Consider the following 25,092-nt stretch of genomic DNA (forward strand, 5'->3'; position numbering starts at 1 on the left):
GGAAACAGTCTCAGGGATTTATACATCTTTCATCATATCAAACCAAATAATTATTAATTGATGTTATCGTGTTGTTTTCTAATGACTTTTGTGTTATTTATAACTCTCTTCTTGCCAAAGATTACCTGAGGAAAGGTGTAGAAATGAATGTTCCAAATATTCAAGTGATAAATAAAAAAGGTTTGGGACATTTTTTAAATAAATATTATAATTTTATATTTAATTTTTCTTTTATAATATAAACAAAGTATCTTTTAGAGCAACAACATTAAAATTTAATCTTTAATTCTATTCAATTTAATTAAATTTTAATGCATCCATACAAACAAGCACAATATAAAAAAAGAAGTTTAAAGTACAAAATCTACCTCAAAAAATTCTATTTTCTTAAATTTAAATATTTAGAATGTTTACAAACAATAAAAAGAAACATTCTAAACATTGTAATTTTTAAAATTTATTATTACAGTTTCATTATTTATTGAATATTAAAACAAAAAAGACAAGAAACTGAGACATTATAAATGCAAAATCATTTATATATATATAAAAAAAATATTCAATATACTGTACAATAGATTTAAAACATTACAGACAGCATGAAGTGGTGATTTTTAATGTACTTTTTCCATTTTTTTAAGTCTATCTTCTTCAATTCTAGTTCAGAATTTTAACCAGTTTGCAACAATAACAATAACGCCAGTTATAAATAAATACAAAATATAAATGGCATTACACATTCAAAAATACATATAAAAATATATATCTATCTATAATATTTATTAATTATTATTATTATTATTTATTATTATTATTTAATTGAGAGATTTTTTATTACATAGGACACGTGCCCTTGCTGTGATTTCCAATTAGGAACATTTCGCGTTTTTTTAATATAATATTAATTTTTCTTAATTAATATTAGAAGATATCCAGTCTGAAGAGCTACTAACTCGGTGGTAAATGCCTGGTTGTTGCTGTTTTGCGCAGGAATAACCTGCTGAAACGATGCCTACTAGATACCAAACGTTATATTCTTTCATCATTAATGGTCCTCCCGAATCACCCTAGAACATAAAAAAGTAAAATTACGTTCGAACTAAAAGGTTAAAATGGTTTTACAATTGAAAACTCACTTGACACGCATCTCTTCCACCTCTTTCGTATCCTGCACACAACATTTCTTCGTGAATTTCGATGTTAATTCCTCTCTTCTTATGCCACGTTTCGCATACCTGATTATCTATAATGGGTACACCAACGTATTGGAGGACCTTCGGACGAAGTTTTGAGCCTAGAAATATTGTTAAAATTAACAAAAAAATGTCTCAAACGAGCATTTTATAAACATATTTTTAGATTCGAACCTGGTTGAACTGCTCCCCATCCTGCAGCGTAAGCGGTCCTTCCTAAGAAACGAGCATTTTTTCGAGGTAAACATATTGGTTTAATATTAGCACGATACGGTGCAGTTCTTTTAAGAATCAATACAGCAACATCATAGCGATCTGCCTGAGGTGTGAAGCGAAAGTTAGGATGAAGTTTTACTTGACTGACTCCAATTGTTTCAGTTGGAAGACTTTCGATATTGGAATGTAACACGAAATCACCCAAAGTAACTCTGATGTTCGATGGATTATGTTGAGATCTGTAATTTATAAAGATGAACGAGATGAGATTATGACTTTTTTACTATAATTTATACCATTTATGGCTTTAGAATTCATACCTAGCAACACAATGACCAGCAGTCACAACATGTCTACGACCAACTAATGCTCCTCCGCATCTACTTCCGCCGACTTGAATTAAAACCTTGCGAAGAAAAATTTAAAAAAGGGGGAAAAGGTATTAAATAATCACTAAGTAGCTTACAGATGCATAAACAAATTGATAATGCATTACATATAATTCTTTTGCATTACATATAATACTTAATGGAGATTATAATGAATTGTAATTCTTTATAATCTCCATTAAGTAGCCTATTAGCGGCGTAAGAAAAACATAATATTAAAAGATATATATTAAATGGAGAATTTAGTTTTATTTTTTAATAAATTAACTCGATTTGTCCGTAAGTAAATTTTAAGTATATTGAATATTAGGATTATTCTTTTTAAAGAAAATATGTTTATTTATCTCACATATAACACTAAATCCTATATGATACGAGTCCTTTATTGATTCTTTAAGCTTCTTTTGTTTTGTTTATAAGAGCATTAACTTCTTTACGTACTGTACAATACTGTACTGTACTGTATATGTATAGTTTGATTTATAAATAATACAATTTTATTTGCTTTATACAATACTAAAGCCTTATTTTTTTTAAAGATCCTTTATTGATTCGTAAAATTTAAATGAAGGATTAATAAAAAAGCAAATCTTTTAATGAAAAACCATTGAGAATCCTTCAATGAAGGAAGGACTTAATAAGGGATTTAATTTAAAGATATTAAATCCTTTATTAAAGAACCAATAAAGAGACTAAATGAAGGATGGATGAAGAACCAAATTCTTTGTCTGAAGGACCATTGAAAGATCCTTCAGTAAAAAGGTTTAATTTAATGTTAACGAAAAATCCACTTTTTATTGAATGATTTAATAGCATTTAAACATTAAATCTTATCTTTAAATTCATCCTTCCATGTACTTTTTCATGAAAAAACATTAGCGTGCCTATCATAAATTTTCAAAAAATATGTTGTATTTTGCATATAAATAACATTAAATATAATTAATGCAAATGAATTTAAACTAGTTTTAAACGAACAAAATATTTTTGCATTTAATTCGGATTTTATTTAAGTAAATATTTTGCATATAAACAACATTAAATTCAGCGTCATAAGAACCGAGAAAGATGAAAATTAATATAACAAACAACTCTTAAGATATTTTCCCATTTTTATAAAAATTGCACTTCCAGTATTTAAAAATTAACTCTATTAACTGAAATTAACTTAATTATGTATGTTAATATGTATTTTTTATCATTTAATTAATTCAAGAAAAATTATAAAAAGGAAAAAATCAATTAATTAATTATTTACTCTTTTCACTGGTTTCATGCTTAATTAGCATTTTAAAATTTACTTAAAATATATATTTACACAATTATTTTTAGATTAAAATATTTAAAATTTAGCTCTTTTTTATCGTTTATATTTCCGAATTTTTAGTAGAATTTTTAATTAAAACAACTTAAAAATAACTCTGCAGCAAAAGATTGATAAAAATACAATTATTTATATAACAATTACGAACTTTAAATACGATTAAATTTATGTTTGCACGTTTTAATGTTCTTAACGACCAAAATCATGAATTTCCTACAAGGATGTTGATCTATATAAAGATAATTAACACAGAAAACGAGCTTATAAGTTCAGTTAACTTCATGTCGATTTATAAATCAAATTATCATACATCAAGGATAAACTGGAGCTTCTAGAACGGAATTTGACATTGAACTGGAATTCAAATACGAAATTTTTATTCAGGAAAATTATCTGCATTCTTCAGATTAGTGTCCTTTACACCCCATTACATTGTTGAAATATATCAATTTAAATTGTATCATGTAAATTTCTACACCTACTGTTATATTTATTGAACGTTATAAGATATTTGAAAAGATTTTATAGAAAAAAATGATTTCTCTAGAACATTTTAAAGAGTATTAAACTGCAAAATAAAGATAACTGAAGAAATAAACGAAAACTTCTTAATAAGTGGAATAAATAGAGAATTATAACAGATAGGCCTATATCTTAATGGAATTTGTGAACTTTTAATGAGTTTGGTTTATTTAAGCGATATAAATGAATAAATATATATATTTGGAACTTTAAAATACTATAATTAATTATGTCAGATCTCATGACAAACAACGATAAACAAGACATGAATAAAATAGTTTCTCTACTTAAAAATTGAAATTTTATCTTCCTCCTCTTTTAAAATTACTTTTTCTTATTTAAAATATAATTAAAATAAATGCACGCTACGATATTATTCTCATTCAATTTTAAATTCGAACTTGTTCACGTTTAAATAATTATATTAAATATAAAGACAAAACTTTTAAAAATTTTATGAAAATAAACTTAAGATGATCATAAATTATACAATACGCTTATATACATAAACATATTTTTGTATATAAATACTTGTTAACTGATGCTTTTTATATATTTATACATATTTAATATGATTTTATGTTGGATAATTTTACAAAGAGTAAAATGATAGCTATCAATAATATCAGATTTGATGGCAGATAAGCCATACATCATATTTTGTAGTAGTTTCAAGTTGTCATACCGGTAGTAGTTTAACTATGCATCTTCAGCTACTGGTCTATAAGATCTTTGACATATCGTTCATGGTTGACATATCTGTTTATCCATCACAATAAAGACTAAATAGATTAACAATAAACCCGAGAACAAAGATTAAATATATATATATACAGTGCAGTATGCTGAGATGATGTATGGTTAAGTTGGTATTTTTAGATAAAAATTTTAAATATTTTTTCGGCGTTCAAACAATTTTTTATTATTAACTCTATATTAAAATGTTCTTTATTAATTTTTCTAACGTTAATAGCTTTTTAATAAAAATACAAAGCTATTATTCTTATTCTTTACATGAGATAACACACACCGTGTTAACAGTGCATTAGCACTTTTAATGACCGGATCGCAACTTAAAAGTCAAGTTAATGTTGTTTATGTTGGCTTTGCTTTTCGCCTGCTGTAATATGTTGCTTTTATTGTTACAAATTGAATTCTTAAATGTTATTTTTTTTAAATTTTTTTACAAGAAAGTAATTTACAAGAAAAAAATGTACGAATTTGTAATTACTTTTTCAAATGTTGACAAGTTGCCTTCTTGCCATAAATTCTAATTTTAAACGATAAACACGTGTATAATTTAATCGATACTTGGATTTAAATCGATTTTTCTAAGTAAACTTTAAGATATAAATCTTATAAATAAGTCTATGAATCATTTTTTTTAATTTAAACTGTCCAGTAGTTGAGATTTTCTTTAAGCTAGCTTTAAAATAAATTTAAAATTAAATTTAAATTAATGTTTCCCTCAACATTATCAGTTTCCTTAAAGAAAAGATTCCTTTAGATGAGATTTTTCAATATCAAAGCATGCTTCAAATTCTATTCATAAAATTGATAGGTGAATGTACAGGTCATCGATTCTCTTGCTGATATTTGTGATCCTTATCTGCTACTTGATCTGTACTTAACCGCCCCTTCTCTAAAGAATTGTGCTCCAATGTTAATTGCTATTGTCTTCTCTTAATTCCATTAAAAATCAATAAAATCCTTCTTCTAACCATCAAAATTAGAAGAACTTTATCAATAAATTCGTTGAGAACATAAAATTTTCAAACAAATACAACACTGAAACTATATCTATCGAGATTATTTTTAAATAAATATCTTTATAAATCTTTTAATTATATTGTTTAATTCCTTTTTTTCCTATCTTTAGTCCACTTAATTACAAATTAATCTTTCTTAATTAAAATACGGTTTAATTAAACATTTTAATCTAATTCTTCTTGAAAACTCTTTAAGACATTGGTCTAGTACTTTTCGTCTGTAATCAGGATATTCCTCTTCCTATAAATTCAAATATCTATTTATATTAAAAAATATATATATATAGTCTGTATAATTTATTGAACGGCAGGCATTTTATGAAAATTAAAAAATATATATTTAATAAGTAAATTAATTATTTTTGCAGATGTATAATAGAATTTAATGCTATTTTTCGATTTTAAAAATACATTAACAATTTTTTTTAATTAGAATTTTTTGGTTATGGAATTCTACTGTACAAAAATTAAATACCTTTTTTAAGGCGATATACGTTCATTTCGCTGATTGGTTAGAGACGTAAACAAGAATTAAAGGGCGTGGTTATTATATCGTAATTAATCAATTCGCTCTTCAACCAATCATATTATGACGTAATTTCTAATTTTAAAAAAATATCTACGAAATATTATAAATAAAATTTAATTTTTTTTATTCTTCAAAGGATTATATTGTGTTTTATTATATAATATATTCTCTCTCTCTCTCTCTCTCTCTCTCTCTCCCAAATTTATCTTATTAATTTCTTCAAAATTAAATAACTTTTCGCATTTACAGAGTACAATAAAATTTAGAAACGAATTAATTTTAAATTTAGCAATAATTTAATTGAGGAGCTATTATTAGAATCATTTGCTAATTTTCCCAATAATTGATTTTAAAAAATATACTGCTTCTTTATGTTTTTAATATTCAACTTACTAATGACTTTTCAAATAGTTGTTTAAAGTTGATACTTTCATCAATTATGTAATATCGATTCATATCTTAAATTTTAGCTGACAAGAAAGTAGATAAATTTGTCGACATAGACCTATTTGTTTGATCATTATATCTTACTAAACAGATCTATAAATCAATTTCTAACATGGATATCAATCTGTTACTAAAAACAAGCTTGGAACTGACAAAAATATATGTTCTAGATAAAATTAAGAACAAAATATATCCAAAAATAACGCTATATCTTACATTTGATGCTGTCTTATTATTTTATAAGCATTCAATATAGAAAAATGTATGAAAAAATTATGTTTCTGTTTAAGAATAAATCAATACACGTTGCTAAGAATAGTTTAAATTGTATGATATTATTTATCACCAACCAAACTATCAAATATATGATAGCATCTGAGTGGCAATTCATCCAGATATTTGGGAATTTTGCCATTTTCATAAGCTCTGATCTTTCATTAATGTCTGTGTTCATGAATTTCAAGAGATGAGTTATGTTTACGTAGATGCAACTTAACGTGTTTACTTGTTAATCTTTGTTAAGATATTAATCACATTTACACACGTAATTTTTAAATAAATAAATGTATATATATATTTTTTTTATTCTTCTATTAATTTTTTAACTTTAACATTTTAAATTTAGAAAATATAGCTTATTTCTCTTATTTCTTGATATAGAAATTCACGCTAACAAAATATTTAACAAATACCAAGATAAAAATTGTATAAAAAAAATGAAAGAAACTTTTTATAAGTTCTCCTATACGCAATACATAAACATATTTTTGTATATAAATACTTGTTAACTGATGCTTTTTATATATTTATACATATTTAATATGATTTTATGTTGGATAATTTTACAAAGAGTAAAATGATAGCTATCAATAATATCAGATTTGATGGCAGATAAGCCATACATCATATTTTGTAGTAGTTTCAAGTTGTCATACCGGTAGTAGTTTAACTATGCATCTTCAGCTACTGGTCTATAAGATCTTTGACATATCGTTCATGGTTGACATATCTGTTTATCCATCACAATAAAGACTAAATAGATTAACAATAAACCCGAGAACAAAGATTAAATATATATATATATAGTGCAGTATGNCGATACAAAACGCTTAAAGAATATTTAATTTTATAAATTATAAATTGTGCTTATAATTTTAATTAATGATAAAATAAATTTTTAACTTATATCAATAGTTAATATTAATAATTTTATTAAAATTCATTGCTTTTTTTAAGACTAATATTATGAACTTTTTGGGAATTTCTGGAACTAATTTATATATGATTTTTTAATACTATAAATAAAAATTTCTTTATAATTATTATTTGATTTTTATCTACATACTTGCCATGGAAACTGGCCAAACGAGGCATCATTTCCACCAACAATTCTGCTGGTTTTCACAGAATTTCTTCCGCAATCTGCACGAAAATGAATATTCAATGTATCTTGTACACGTTCAAGATAGTGTTATATCTCTATAAAATATCTTAACATAGCCCTTTATTTTATAAAAAAAAAAGTAAGAAATTTCAAATATTAACTTTATCATATATTCATAAATATAAATATTTATAAGGTAAAAATGAACAAATATATATATATATATACTTACATGGATCGTTGCGCACAGGACCATAGTTAACTCTTTTGATTTTTGGTTGTGGTTTTTTCTTGACACAACAAGAAAATAATGGTCCACAAGAAGAACCTAAAGTACCACCCGATAAATAGCAATAAAGAAAAAATTGACATTTAGAACCACTAGAACAATACGTAAAAACGTTGCTTTGCCTGGATGGCTTCATAAATGTCATCAAGCCACCATAGTTATTATGAGGTTCTTCTTGCTCGAACGTTGGACTAATATTTATAGTGAAGATCGAGCCTGAAAAACATTATTTAATTTATTTTAAATTTTTATTAAATGATAATTTAGCTTTATATTGATGTTTTCCCCATGAACTTACGTTTATTTATTGTTTTACTCGTTATATTTCTGGATCCGTCAAGAGAATTTCTGTCTTGTGAAAGAGAACCTCCTACAAGAAGTAGGAGGTAAAATACTAGCATCATGCGTTTTAGGCATGTGCGCAGATGGATCTAAAAAAACAAAAATCAATATTTCATTAAAATAAAAAGTTAATTCTTTTTAAATCTCAACAAATTCTCTTACTTAAGAAAATAAGAATTTCTAAATATAGCTTATGATTGTTATATATTTTTTAAATTTATAATAAATAATATTGTTTATAATGTACTGTACAGTACAGTACTTCAGACACTCAAATACGAAGAATAAAGAAATGTTTTTCAATAATAAATTTTCATTTTTTTATAACTTAAAAATAAACTCATTAATGGCATATTTAATGCAGTAAATATTATAAATGAATGTAATGATGTTTATCTATTTTAAAGGAAGTTAAACAGATTAAAATTTTCCTGTAAACTTAGGAAGTTCATCATTGAATATGAATGATACATTTCTAAAAGATTTTAACACGTGCTGGCAATTAGATCGAGGATTGGTTAAAGAAATAACAAGAGGCGGAAATTAATTTATCTCCATCTATTTCTTTATCCAATCGCCATTCATTTTAACTGCGTATTTAATATTTTAATGAAAATGTTTATTTTTACTTTCCCGGCTGTCATATATAACAGAGGGGAAAATGATCCACAAGATTTTTACATTTTTAAACTCAGGACACCTTTGAAACGTCGAGAAATGCAAAAAAAAAAAAAAATCGGAGGAAATTTCTGTATGTATGGATGTGTGTGTGAGGGGCACGATTTTGTTCACACTCTTTGTAGCTTAATAGCTCTTGTACTTTTTGTCAAAAATTCCTGAAATTTTGCAGGGTGGTTTGTTTAATAGAGAAATTGATGTTATTAAAGTTTAATGGTTAAAGATCGAGGGTATGGAGAGATAAAGGGGATCGTGTGCATCTCCAGTCGGATCTGATTTAATAACGATTTTACTCGTTATTAGCATTTACAATTTTTTTTACAAAACCCATCCTTATCCTCAAAATTAAGTTTTTTCTCATTTTATAATAGTTAAAAATATAAAGATTTTAAAAATAAAATATGATAACAGATGGCGCCACCAAATGTTGCCAGGAAAGTTAATCAACTCTGCTAGATTGTTTAAAATAAAATTTTATGAAATGTGTATCTTTTATATTTGATAAAAGATTTTATATCTTCGTAGAAACATTTAAAATTATTTATAACTTTATCANTATACGAGTAAAAATTATATAAATAAATGCCCGAAAATACAAATAAATTTATAAAACGTGTTTGCACAAACGTGTTTTTACACACAAACACATAAAAAAACACATTAAAAGCAGAATTTGTATTAATATAAATAAAAGTTAATAAATAAACGTTCGTAAGTAAATATAGAACACATACAGAGGCGTAAGTGCAAATAAAACCAATTGTACAGTACATGGACAAAAATATACATAAAAATTATAAACTTATATGACTGTACAGTACATTATATATCACTATTAAATTGTACAATCAAGTGGCATATTTTGTGAAATAATTACTAATATTTTAAAAGTAAAAGTTTATTATAAAGATATCAATTCTTACTTTAATTTCAATACTTTCAATACTTTAAATAGTTATCCCATAAATTAACAAACGTACTCTCTTTAACGCTGAATACTTTAATGATTCTATGATTTAATTAATTAAAACTCAAGTTCTTCAAATTGAATTATCTAGTAGTTCTCTAGCCGCTGCTCAAAACAAAGGAATTAATCAGGAATTTCAAAGATGTTTACGAGAAAAAAACAACTGTAAATCAGGACTAAATCCAAATTTCCGTTGATATCGACTAGCAAAAAATGGCTTTAAAAATATTTTATTTTATTTAATACGATACTAGATCAAAACTCGTTCGTAAGACCAAAGAAAGGCAATTTTATGCAAGCAAATTATGCTGTATAAATTATAGTTCGATCATTTAACTAGCTCATTAATTTATTGCTTTAATTTAATGATTTTAAGAATCTAAACTTCATTGAAAATCATTAATATGATTTAAATATTGCATGATACTTTAATATTTAAGAATATAAAATAGGTTACTTCATTTAATAAAGAAATAAGTTTATTTATTCACTTTTCACACTTCATTATTCTATTTATGAATTAATTAAATATTTTACGAATAACTTGAATTATAAATCAGCATGTATAATTTACACACAAACCTACAAGAACAAGCATAATTTTGACGCTTAATTCTTATCGACAGATGTTATTAAAATTAATTTGTTTTCGTGAATTCTGCATAAATAATGAAAATAATTAGTTTATACAATTCGTACAACTTTTGTGAACAGTTGTAGAATTTTACATATTCTTATCCATTGCTGCATTTCTTAATCTCATTTCACCTCTCTAACATTAGGAAACTTTAAAATTAAGTCGAATCATGTATTCAAACAACAAAATAATGAAATTACGTAGAAAAAGTACAAAAAGAAAATGGTTGTAAATCGAGTTAGTGTCCTTATTTGAGACTGATCAGTGATAAAATGAAGATTCGTATATTAAGTCTACAGAAAAAGAGAAAAAAAATATATATTTATCAAGCTTGAAAGGACACAAGAATTAAGTTTCTTAACCTGCTTTTTTTTTTTTTTGGTGAAGAGACCAAAAAGTTTAGAATTACGATTTACTTCATGGCTCGAATCTGTCGCGGTCATCAGCTTTCACCATGGTTTGGCAAGGTCAAAAGTAGTCTACTTATTAAGATTAAAACTTACTCAAGCCAAAAAATTGCGATTTTCATCATTAATTATCCAAATCTTCAACGAGTCGACCATTAAATAATATAATCTATGGCTTCTCGCATTATTTAATGGTTGACTCGATGCGAAGTGAAGCGACTCGTTATGTTATTTTACCAAGCGACCATTAAGGAGGAATTCAAACTGAAGATTTTTATGATAATTTGATGATGTTTCTTTGTTAGCATGAAAGAGAAACATATATTTTCTACTGACCTTGTTCTAGTAGGGACTCTATAATTTTGAAAATGTTTCTGATATCGTGGAAGATGCATTTTTACAATGACCTTGTGCTAGTAAAATCACTGTAACCATAATAAATCGTGCTGCAATTTTTAGTAAGCTGTCCTACTTAATAAATGCTAATTTAAGAGTTCAAATGTGTGTTTGACCTCACAAATATATACATTTGTTTACAAAAATCATTTATAATTCTGAAAACATTATGCAACATCTATTTAGTGTTAAATTTATCCTCCATTAAAATTGTGATAATATTCAAAATCTGCAACAAAAATGTTGCAATGCAAATTGTTAAAAAAAAAAGAGAAAAATTTATCAGAAGAAAATGGAAAATTTCGCTTTATTTTCTGAATATTTTTTCTCCTCCTAACACTCTGAAGATTTTCTGAAGGAAACGATTGCTGAAAGATGATCCATATAACGCATTATCTACCGTTGAAGATATCGAAAGGTTTCATGATACATTTACGATCCGAGTAGAGGATTATAGTAAGGTTATATATCACTAGATTCTACAGCTTGTTCTAATCCCAATTAAAAGATACTTGCCAAAATATTTGCAGTAACATTGATCTGACAATCTCACAAAAACTCTGTCTTCAAACACTTTTTTAAATGTTTCAATAAAAAAATTTACTTCAAACTTTTACAAACTTTTTTATTTATTAAATATTTTAATTTAGAATATTTAAAAAGATCGTATTGATTTTCTAAAATTGAAAAAAAATTGGATTATTTATGTAATTTTTCCTTTGTTTATAAACCTAATTTAATTACATTCGAGGTATAGAAAATTGTTAAAAATTAGCGAATAAAAATTAAAATTATTCAATAAATAATAAAATATATATTTATATAAATGTGTTGAAATTAAAATATTAATAGTTACTTTATTATTTATTGTATAAATTTTTTAAAAATAGAAATTTAATTCGTTTTATGCAGAAGTAAAAACATTAAAATTTAACAAAATTCAACGTACTAAAATAGAATACTATTAAGTTGCAAGTACAGAAACAAAGGAAAGTTCTTAATATTTACACAGTAATAGAAAAGAAAGAAAAATTACTTAAAATTTTTTTTTATTACAATGTAAATAAATAGCGTAACATATCCTGTATTACATAAAGACAATTATGTTCACTGGTGCTTGAAGGATATATTTGAATAAAATCTGTTTGAGTTTCTGCAATTCTACAAGCTATTCTGGTAAATGTAAGTTTATAAATAAGTCAAAAATATACTATAGTTAAAAAAAACGCAAAAAACAAAAATTAAATTTAACTTATGTAAGGTTTATTGAAAGTTTTTTATCTTGATTCTTTACTAAATTAACTTTTTGTTTATCTTAATAAAATTGTATTCTATAATATAATTATATTTTAAAGAATTGTTTTTGTTTTTTATATCTGGAATTTTCTCATAAACAAATAAACTTTTTATTATTTTCTAGTCGTATAAATAATTAATGCATATTAAATAAAAATATTTTATTAAAAAATATAGTTATAAATAAAGCAAATAAACAAGATCATACCTCATATTTATTTTTATAAATTAATCATAAATACGTTATATATTTAACTACAAAAATATGAAATTTATTTATGATTGTAAATTATTGTTATGGATTGCTGCTTATAATTATTTTATCTCATGGCACTACCAAACTCATTTACACATTCATTTACTATTATAGGATAGTTTTTTAGAATGAAGTAGAGCTGAAATATCTAAAATATTTATCAAAAAATGATAATTTGTTCATATATATTCTATATTTTTAGAATTATTTTATATTTCTTGCATATTTAAACAGATAAGAATCAATTATTGCCAAGTTTTTCCTACATTCAGTATTTAAATAAATATTTAATAGCCTTACATTTCGAAATTAACGCAAATTTTTATAATATATTATTCCAAATAACCAACCTTTGAATTAAGAAATTAAATTGACTTAATGTTATAAAATATAACATTATTTATTTATTCTTATACAGTAAAAACCATAAGAAATTATTCAATACACAAGCATAAATTTTGATAGATAATTGAATTGCATAATTAAAAATCATTAAATATTACATCAATGTTAGAAAAATAAAAATAATTATTATTAATTTTAAGAATTTCAAATTTAAAAAGAAATTAAGTAATAAAATAATATGAATTGTATTAGAGTCTGGCATACTTTTCATTGTCATTCTAGTTTGTTTATTGTAATTATTTGTAACAAGAAAAAAAGTACATAAAGATATGACCTATATTTATAAGGAAATAGCCTGTGAAGAAAATACCACAGGAAACTAAAGGGAACTGCCCCAAATATATTAAAATATATAAAAATTCATAACTAAAAATACATATATTAATCATTTCTTTTAAATAATCTTAAAAGGAACTATTAATAATTTTATAAAAGCTTTTTATCAAAAAGATAGTAAATAATCTTATATTTCTAAAATTTTCTTATATTTTTATGTAAATTTTATTAATAAAAATCTCTCAAATATAAGAATAAAATTTTAAAATATCATTTAAATAGCTGAATATGATTACAAATCTTATTAAAATTTTATAATATTGTATAGCTTTATAATAAAATTTAAATAGTTAAAAAAAAATTATATTTATGTAGGACAAGTGTTATATTTGGTTAAATCTCCACATTATATTATATATATAGATAAGGAAATGCTAATTAAAATTATTACTTTCTTAACATATCTTGTTCTTTAAATCTTTACACTATTCTAGTTTAGTGTGTTGATATGGTTTAATAAATTTTATTTTTTTAAGAAAAAATTACGACTTTCAATACATAAAATTCTTAAAATAAAACTTAAAAAAATTTTATTAGTTTTTATTAGAAAAATTTTGAAGATTTGTATATTTTACACAAGATCTATATTTATAGTTATAGCTCATTGAAGAGGAATATAAGCTTTATATATTCCACTGGAATATTAATAATAAATCTTCTAGTTGGAATATATATTATGTTATGATTTATACATTTTTTACTTTAGTGCCTTCTGCATACTTATAGTAATAATAATATTAAAAATTGTATAACTTTGAAAAGATATCTTACAAAGTATAATCAATAATATTACTAGACATAAATAAAATTTTCATTATAAAATATTGTAAATAATATATGTATACGTATGTATTAAACATGATTAGATGTTTCATGCAGAGGCAAATTAGTGTTGAAAATTAGCATTGCAATAAAGGTTCATTTTTCAAAGGAATTGAGTCAAGTTGAAAAATTACTACAAGTCATGAAACATAATTCATTACAAACATTACTTATAACAAAGGACCAGAAAATAAAGGGAAAAAAATCACATTTTTAAAGTAAATTAATTAAGAAATATAATTATAGGTAATTATTATTAATTAAATATATTATTTTTTAAGTATAAAATGCTTAAAATATTACTACAATAANCACTAAATATAACAATCATTATCAATTAAAAATAATATTAAAAATACATGCAACAAACACGTATTTATTTATTTAGATTTAAAAAATAAAATAAGAAATTTTTAAATTAAATGTAATAAAAATTTAAAACAGATTAAAAAATTTTAAATTAATTAATAAATTAAATATTAATGTTTTAAAAGTAGTATATTTTATTCTTTATATTTAATAACTGTTCTTATTTTATTTATTTATCTAATTAAACGTAATAAATAATTTACAAAAAATAAAAAATACAACTATCTTAATTTTTATTATTTTTATAAATTGGTTAAATAGTAAACAAATTAAATATTTATATAAATATATCACTTAATCAATCAGCTAATCTTTAAAATCTAAGTTAAATTTTAACTATTTTCCTAAAACTATAGTTTTATATATTATATTATTTATTTTTCCTTCATCAGTTTCTTTTCTCTGCCACATCATTAACGATTTAAACATCGATTTATTGTAGCAAATCACGCCATTATCCTTTTTTTACCCCCTAGCATTTACTATTACAGCAGCAATAATATTTTCCTACGAAAGCTACTAACCTCATATACACTGCTTATACATATTAAATATAATATATACAGTATAACAGTTATTAATCGTAAGAAAACAGCATTTTTTGTGATTAAGTAAAAATAAATTGTTAGGAGAAAAAATACATACAACTCTTGATGAGGTATTAAAGATGCAGAAGAGTCTTGTTGTTCTAACATAATAAAATCTGGTAGTTCTGGTTGTACTGAATTATAGGTTATGTGATAAAGGCGATTGACCTTACGCTGGATATTGACCCATGTCCTAATTGAGGGGTTAAAGAGAGGGCAGATTATCTGTCCGTTTCGACAATGATTTTTCTGTTTTCTTGGTCAAAAGATTTTTCTTTTCTTATAGTCCTATATATATACCTTTTTTTATATTATTTGTAATTGGACATGCTCAGGTTCTACTCCTCCCCGAGCTATCAAAGTTTCTGACAATATATTTTTCCTTAGCGGAAATTCTTCACTTTTAATTGCTTTTATGTTCGTATCTTAGAAGAACAAGTCTTCCTCCTCTATATATATATTTAATTCTTCTTATTTTTTTCTTTAGAACTTTCAATATTCGTGCTTTCAGTTTCCCGTCTTTTATATTTCACCAAAATATCTCTCACGCATTAAAGATTTAAGTTTGTCTTGTGTTGTACTGTATTGAACAGTATATACAAACTTTCGTTACAGACGAATGTTATATAAAAGAAAAAGTAATGAATTTTATCTTTATAATTAGGAATTATATAAATAGATTCATAGGGCCACAATATAAATAATTGTATAAAATCCGCGAGACATTATCCGATAAAGAAAAAGATGTAAAAACACCTTTCTCCCTTTTTTTCTATTTTAGTGATGTTTGTTGAAAGAAGATAGTTAAACTGCTAAAGAAATGCTGTTTTATATTTTATTTGGTTTATAAATAGTAAAAGGTTTGCATGTTTTACGACATATAACTGTTGATGTTGCATGCTACTCATCACTTCCTTTACGTCTTTCAATACACGAAAACTATTTTTTTGCTTTTTTAATATTAAAAAAAAGAAAATACTAGCATAAAAATTAAATAAGATTGATTTTTTTACACCTTTAAACAAAATCATTTAAATTAACACGCTTGCAATATTAATGTAATGATAATATATAGTCATGTACAGAATATGATTATTTTAATTTATCGAATATAATTATTATAATCGCTCGTATATATATATATATATATATATATAAAAATATATTANACTTATATCAGATATTTTCTATACTTAAATGTGTTAATGACGAAAATGTCATTCATGCAGATAACATTCGACATTTTACACGTGGTTGACTCGATATATAGCTCATATTTGGTGGAATTTACTATAATTAGGCATAGTGTTGACATACTTTAAAGGCTTTAAAGAGATATTTAACTGTAAAATTGCAAATTTTCTCGCTTTAATGAAGAATATGTATTCGGTAACTAGTTATAATGTATTGCTACATAATGTATAATTTTGATATAAATTAATCACTTATATATTAAATTTTTAAACAAATACCTTTCTATGCTTCTAATATTAAATATTTTAATATTATTAAATAAATTTTTCGTCGTGTTTGTACAGTACGTTTATATAATTTAGTAAATTAAAATTTAAATTAATAATTAATTTACGCATTATTTAATACATACAAAATAATAATAATATATAAAATAGCTTATGCTGTATATATTAATTTTTGGTGTAGATATTTAATTATTATAATTATATACGAGTAAAAATTATATAAATAAATGCCCGAAAATACAAATAAATTTATAAAACGTGTTTGCACAAACGTGTTTTTACACACAAACACATAAAAAAACACATTAAAAGCAGAATTTGTATTAATATAAATAAAAGTTAATAAATAAACGTTCGTAAGTAAATATAGAACACATACAGAGGCGTAAGTGCAAATAAAACCAATTGTACAGTACATGGACAAAAATATACATAAAAATTATAAACTTATATGAAAAATATTTTTTTTATTAATATAAGGCATAAAAATATATATGTGTGTGTGTATGTATATGTACTGTACTGTATTTTATGCGTACAGTACATATATGTGTATTTACTGTATATATACCTGTATAAGTATATGTGCATTTAAAGAGAGGCAAAGAGGACTAATCAAAAATTAAAAGTAAATAAATAAAAGAATATGTCTTTTAAGATTTATCTATTAACCTATTCCTAATGTCTCCCTTACGATGATATCTGGATACGCTATTGCATAATTGTAAGCTTATATATTTATATAATTCGTATAATATATATATTAATATGTGACCACGCTCATTTTTTAAACTTGAGTTTATAGTATATGCATTTTATTTTTGTAAATTTCATTAAAACGAATGAAAAATATAAATATTTTCAAACAAAAATGAGTGTAAACTTTATAAAATTTCATGTCTTTCAATTGCAGCAACTCATTTGAAATTAAAATTAAATAAAATATTCTGTATTTTAAAAACAAAATAATTATGTTTCTGAAATATTGCATTTAATATATTTATTTTCTTTGAACTTGGTAAATAACTTTAATCTTCTGTAAATGTACAAAGAATAATTTTATTCAAAGGCTATTTTAATTAATTAAACATTTTTTAAAGTGGAAAACTTATTTATTTCTTGCTTCATTAAGAGAAAATGTAAATTTTTATGATTTACAAAAATAATAATATACATTTATTACAAAGTTTTAAATTTTAAAGCATTTCTTCTACACTAAAAAAATAACTTTTAATTAATTATTAAATAATAATAATAAATACAGTTTATATTTTATTTACTTGTTTAATATTTTAAAATATTTAGAAACATAAACTAGGAAATTTAAATATAAATTTATATTTAGAATTTTATCCCTTATCTGAACTAGTTTACTGTTTATAATAATAATATAAAAAAAACTTCCATGGGTAAAAAATAATGGCAATGTATGTAGTAAAGGAAAAATGATATTGTATAACATAGGATAAAATCAAGTACGAAAAGTATAGTAAGCATGCTACATCCTTCATACTGACATAGATCTTGCATTTTTTTTCATTATTACGATTGTGCAATGGTGTATTGCGTTACACATCATGCTATACTTTTCAACAGTTCCTGTTGCTTATGTCATCCCTAACGTAAATAAATGTGTTCATTTTAAGATTAAAAATTCCCTATTTCTAAATATAAATCAGTTTTTTATATGTTTAAATGTCTATAAGCTCACAATTATCATTATTTGTCTTACTAATGTTATGAAATATTCACAACATATTCCGATATTATTCATAACTACATGTAAATCTATATTGGTATATATTTTTAATAGGATTGTAATTTATTAATTCACATCATGTTATGTACTAATTTTTTTTATAATGTTTCACTCTATAAATTTAAAAATATACATGTATATTTACTTATTTATTTATTTTTAGCTTCCTTGCAAAGGTCAAGCAACATTGAAAGAATTTTATGACCTTTGAACTGTGCTACTTATAAATTCTCTTCTGTTTTCCTTTTCCTGCTTCTTAATGTTAAGAGTTAATAGGTAAGCACCGACTTAGATAAGTTTACAGATGTATACAAATGTATATGATGACTCTTTCTGTACATCCTGCATTCTTTTATTGTTTAACTTATTGTTTTAGTAATTTTTTCTATTAACATATACAAGGTTATTTCTACCAGGACATGTTCCCATCCAAGATTTTTTAAAAATATCATTAAAAAAATATTATTTATATCATTATAATTTTTTTTCTACAGTACAATAAATCATTTTAAAGTAATATATTTATTTATACAATAAAGAATTTTTATGCCATTTCCAATAAAGGAATTTGTCGGAAAATAATGTTTAAATATTTAATATTTTTATATTTCAGAGATTGAATTTTTTTTAATCAAATAAAATTAAATTTAAAAAGTGGAAGGAGCTGAAAGAGTTCAAATTACTTTCAATTGTCTACTTGATAAATATCAGAAAAGTAAAAACAATCGATCTAAAATTGGAAATCAACTAGGAACTATTGTTATATATAATTTCCGTATTATATATATAAGCGGTATTAATTTCTGCACGCAGAATTTACGAATCTAATCGATAATAATTGTAAACAATAGTAAAACTATGCTATAAAATATTTATAACCATCATTAATAAGGTGTTTCTTATTATTATTATTATTTTTTTATTGACGATTTATTATCGATTGCGGTAACATAAATAGATCAAGAATCTTAAAGCGATAACAATATAAAGAGATAAATGAACTGACACTTGTTCTAATTTCCAGGATCTTACTTCTATAACGTCCTATTTTTTGAATTGCTGCCATCGATCAGAATTAAATTGCATATTGTCGCATGAGTGATTCTTCAGAGTCTGCTTCATATTTATGTCAACTAGGAAGAAAAATGTCTCTACTGTAGGTTTCTGTGCTTTCAGCATACATTTTTATTATTATTATTATTATTATTATAATACAAGTTACAACACATATATACGCACTCACATATCTATATATATATATAATTTTTTTTTTGGGTCTCTTGTAAAGAGCTGTTATAAAAATATCGTCATAAGTATTCTGTTTTGAAAGTAAAATGCTTTAATTTATGGCACGACGAAGGAAATTTATAATTTTACTTTTTCTGTAAAATATATCCATGCTTTCTTTGCTCAAAATATTATTAAATTTTGAAATATTTGTGATATAACTGCTTATTGTAAAGGTAATATCGAACATCGGTTATACAGTTATATACATATCGATGTAATAATTTTTTTTATTATATCAATAAAAGATTTTTTATAAAATATTATATATTATTTACATTGTTTTATATCTTAATCGTTTAATAAAATAAATTTGATACGATTAAAAATGTTAAAGGAANACTACGAATTTGATGATTATCCTGTAAAAATTCAAGAATCAATTAGGAAAAGGTAAATTGACTACAATGAATAGAGAAATTATTATTATTATTATTAAATTATCTTTACTAGTAAAGAAGAATTTTATTTATTTCAGTTAAAAGCCAGAAAAAGGTTATTAAAATTATTCAATTTTATTATTATTTTTTCTTTGTTAGCTTCGTTATAAATTGGAAGTTCAGCGACCGCACCGCACCGATTTCCGCTTATAAGCTAGTTCTATTTTGTTTGTCGTGTAATTTCTCGTTTAAAATATCTTCCCAGATAATCAGGAAACAGGTCACTATCCATTGTGTCAGTCACGATTGGCCTTACGTATTAATGGGAATGTTGCATATCCGACTGTCCTACATAACGCTCATCTTTAGGTCAGTAAATATGATCTTGAAATTTCTATAACAGTTTCGAGAAATAAAAAAGAAATAAAATTAATTCTATTGTTTGCTATAATAAATATAATAACTATAATAATTACTCTAGTTTCTAAATAATCGTCCTGACTACTTTTTCCATGTTCACTCACTCGACAAGAAAGTTAAGAAATTTATTTATTACCCACTCATATACTAGAATTTAACGTAGATTCGTTCACTTTAAGCGATTTTATTACGGAAATTTTACGTAAAAATCCACTAAATTACGTTTAAAAATTATTTTATAAATTTAATATTTACATTAATTTAATTACTTTTCTTTCTATTTATTTAATTTAGTAGACATCCAACCGTTACACTACACTCATTTTAGCCGATTTATCGTGGAAAATTTTTAATAAAAACTTATTAAATTACATTTAAAAATCTATTGCTTGAAAGAAAAACCTCTGAACAACGGCCGCAGACGGGAACTAAAAATGGCCGCCGTTTAGAGGTGGCCGTTATTGGGAGTTTAACTGTATTTATATTAAATTTTTATTTATTTTAATTAATTTTTTAAACTCAGTAATCATTCATTCACTTTAGGCGATTTTACTGTATAAAATTTTACAGGAAAATTTAATAAAACATTATTACTATTTACTTATTTTAATTAATTTTATTTCGATTTTTAACTTGTAAACATTGTTACTATTCGAAATAAATTATATTCATTGTTTTATCATTTCACATAAATTTACATTAAGGTAATTTTTTTTAAAGGAAGGAATAGTATAAATAATTACCAAAAAATAAATTAGCTAATCGTAAAATTTTAATTTTGAATTAGTTTTTCCACAGTAAATTATTTGGAAAAGACACAATTATATTCAAACAACCTAATTAACTAAATTTTGGAATCTAATTTAGGAAAATTAAGTTTGTTTATCAGATTACTAAACCATTTTAGATTTTCTCATTAAGAGACTTTTAATTATTCCTATGGAAATTTTATTGTTTAGATCAATGATGAATTAAGAATTGAATGAAATCATAAAATTACGTGATATTATTATAGACATATAATATCACTTTCGTCATTGTTATAGGATTAAATGTAAGTTGAATATGTTAGAAAGGAAAATAACCTACTTACCATTGACGTCGTTAAAATCTACCATCCACACAACTTAGTCACACTGAACCCACAGTGGTCCATAGAGAACTGAACGAAGCGAACAGTATAAAGCCACTGACCTCTTTAAGTTAAATATGGGCTGTCCCGACCCAAATATACCTTTATCTCAATCCCCAATGAAAATGTTGAGATTGAAGTGAGGAAAAATAAAGTCGACTTGCAAATATATAGGTCAGGAGCACTAGATGCTCATTCTGTGAAGTTGAACATCATCACTATTCTGTTTTATGTCGGTTTCGCTGACTTATGAGTAAAATCCTGTCTGTTATGGCGGATGTATAAGGGACTTTAAGCTCCATAATTAATATATTTTCTTAAATAAAATTAAAAATAGTATCAATGGGTATTTTTTATTATGTTCAGGATCAGGATTTTAATATCCTTCAGGGTTTTATACTGTTAACTTAATGAAGCAGTTTAAAATCATTTTATTTTATATATTTTTAAAATATTTAATAAGAATTGAATTAAAAATTGAATATTTTATAAACATTCTTTTCTTTTTTCAATTTTTTCAGAATTAATTTTAAAGAATTCTATTCATTTTTATCAAATTTATGTATAAATTTGTCAAAAATTAATATGTAAAATGCTGATAAAATTTAAAAATTTCATAAATAAAACTGTAAAATATTTTAAAAATATATATATATATTTGTTTATTAAATCGTAGTATATTTTATCAACGCTTCACATCCTTAATTGAAGAAGTTCATTATATTCAAGTCTATTGTTTTGTAAAGTATAATAAAAATATAATAATAAAATATCTACATTTTTATTAATTTATAAAATCTTTAAATTAAAAACTATACATTTTAGACTTTTGTAGGCTTTAAACATTACAAATAAATGAAAAACTTCAGATGATTTAATCAAAATTTATATTAAATGTGCATACTCTACGACGGGGGGGGGAATGAAATCACTTAAACGAGTAAATAAGTGAAATAGTCAATATAAAAATATTTTAATTTTCTTGTTGGATAAATAAACTTTAATTAATTTTTAAGTGATTTTTAAAGTAACTGATGCGAAATTTATAAAATTTGAAAGTTATATAAAAAGTTCGATAACCTTTTGCGTCAAAAAATAAGAAGAAAAAAGGTTTTATTCTCTCATTTAAACAATTTTTGTTTTCCACAAAAATTGAGGTTATCGTCCGGAAAATGTTATTTTATTCCTCGTACTTATTTCTTCTCATTTTAATGAGGATAAAAGTACAAATTTCTGTAGAAATTTAAAATTTTAATTCTTAAAAAAAAAAACATAATTATGCGGGCATTTTCAAATTATTTTCATTATTAAAAACTCAATTTATATTTTTTTAAAAATTATAATATTTGTGAATTTTAACATTGTGTATTGTCTTATGTATTGTTCGCTACACTTCCTACTTGTTACATATTTATTATAGAAATTATCGCCACTTAACAATGCTCTTGTATAAGAATACGAACAATACAAAAATGCAAAAAGGAGACATAAATTCACTGACGTCAGTATTTAAATATGATTAAAAAAATATATAAATTATATCCTTGTGTAGTCTATACTTCAGACCTATTATTAAAGAGTAGGCCAAACACGTATTTAATGACCTCAACGTAATCAACTATAAGATCATTTTTCAGAAGATTCTCTTAATTAAACAATTAATTAATTATCTTAAATAATTAAGAAGCCGCCTAAACAACATTTTAGATAAACATTTACCGGGTTATTTATTTATTTATATTTAACAAAGTAATTTAAAGGTCATTATTCAAGTATAAACTACTTTTTTAATAAAGTAAAATATAACTTACTATAAAAACTATAAATTATCCGGCAACTAATTTATCTTTTACAGATGTTATAATGTTTTTTGTGATAGTGAAAAAGTTTATTTTATTTTATTTTCTTTTTTCTTTCTTTAATCTTTCAAACCATAAGGGGATATAACGAACGTACAGTACTTCTAAAGTAAGAAAACATCGAGCCAACTGAGAATTGCTCAATCAATTGCAGTTTAATAAATCAAAGTGACCTTTTCTAACATAAAAACAACTTGTTTAAAGTTGAATCATAACATTTTTATAACTATTTTTATAACCAGGAAAAACAATTTGCACCCACAAGACTTAGGAAAAAAAAAAACAAAAATCACAACAATTGTTCGATTTTTCTTTTCTTTAATCTCTTGGAAATTAATACGTGAGAAAATTATAATAATTAACCGCGATATTTTTCTATTTTTATGTATTTTGTTTCAAAAAAAGTATACTAAAATTGTTACTTAATTTTATTTACTTTAATTGTATCGAATGTTTTATTTAAATTAACATTTATTACGATATTTTACATTTTAAATTAATGTAAAAGAATAAAATTTAAATTATACTTAATGTAAATTTGCATATATCAATCTATTAAAAATTTACAAATTTTAATTGTTTTGCATTTTAAACACGTTTAATGTTTTTATCATTCTAAATTTATAAACCCAAGCAATAAATTTATAAGAGTATTTATAATATAATTATAAATCTGCACTTAACATATATAAAGTATTAAAATATAAAGAATTAAACAGTAAAAATTAATATAGATCTAAATAATATAAGTTAATAAAGCTTTATTAAGAGTAGACTTACTTAAATTATAGCATAAAATAGGTCCTTCCATCGACACCAAATAATAATACAGTAAATTGAAAAATATGAGGCTCTAAGTTGTAACTTGTTTAGTTTATATGTACTGTACGAGTAAATCAGAATCAGAACAATATATATATAGATGTGAATTTATTTATGAAAAAATTAAAATTGTCTACTAAAAATTAAAAAAATACTATCTCATCTGTAAAATATAACTGAAAACTTTCACAAATATTTTTAAAATTTTACATTTAACATTAGAATATCAATCATATTTATTACTTACGTTACATTTAATATTATATTATATGATAGCATATAAATATGATGTATGATAGTATTGTTTATAAATATGCATACAGTATACATAATATATATATATATGTTGTATGGAATAATAAAGCTTATTTGGTAATAATATATGCCATATA

General features: G+C 23.5%; 1 protein-coding gene across 1 annotated transcript; it reads right to left on the reverse strand.

The window, feature by feature from the left end:
* Positions 1–911: 911 nt before the first annotated feature.
* On the reverse strand, positions 912–15,756 carry LOC111638398 (brain-specific serine protease 4-like). Its single transcript, XM_023384103.1, has 8 exons — positions 15,619–15,756; positions 8,361–8,493; positions 8,006–8,278; positions 7,735–7,811; positions 1,730–1,815; positions 1,368–1,648; positions 1,137–1,294; positions 912–1,067 (listed from the first exon to the last, which is right to left on the reverse strand). Exons 2-8 carry the CDS (start codon positions 8,464–8,466, stop codon positions 912–914), a joined length of 1,137 nt encoding a protein of 378 aa, XP_023239871.1. The 5' UTR covers positions 8,467–8,493; positions 15,619–15,756.
* Positions 15,757–25,092: the final 9,336 nt, after the last annotated feature.

Source organism: Centruroides sculpturatus, unplaced genomic scaffold, assembly GCF_000671375.1.
Source record: "Centruroides sculpturatus isolate CEXI.00-Female unplaced genomic scaffold, Cexi_2.0 scaffold1235, whole genome shotgun sequence".
Lineage (NCBI taxonomy): Eukaryota > Metazoa > Arthropoda > Arachnida > Scorpiones > Buthidae > Centruroides > Centruroides sculpturatus.

What these genes read in the sequence shown, in the direction of transcription:
- LOC111638398 (XM_023384103.1), bottom strand. Translation starts at nt 8,466, where the DNA reads ATGATGCTAGTATTTTACCTCCTACTTCTTGTAGGAGGTTCTCTTTCA. An exon ending in TTGGCCAGTTTCCATGGCAA is followed by an intron (nt 1,816 to 7,734) that starts GTATGTAGATAA and finishes TTTCTTCGCAAG; the next exon opens with GTTTTAATTCAAGTCGGCGG. An exon ending in GTGGAAGAGATGCGTGTCAA is followed by an intron (nt 1,068 to 1,136) that starts GTGAGTTTTCAA and finishes TTTATGTTCTAG; the next exon opens with GGTGATTCGGGAGGACCATT.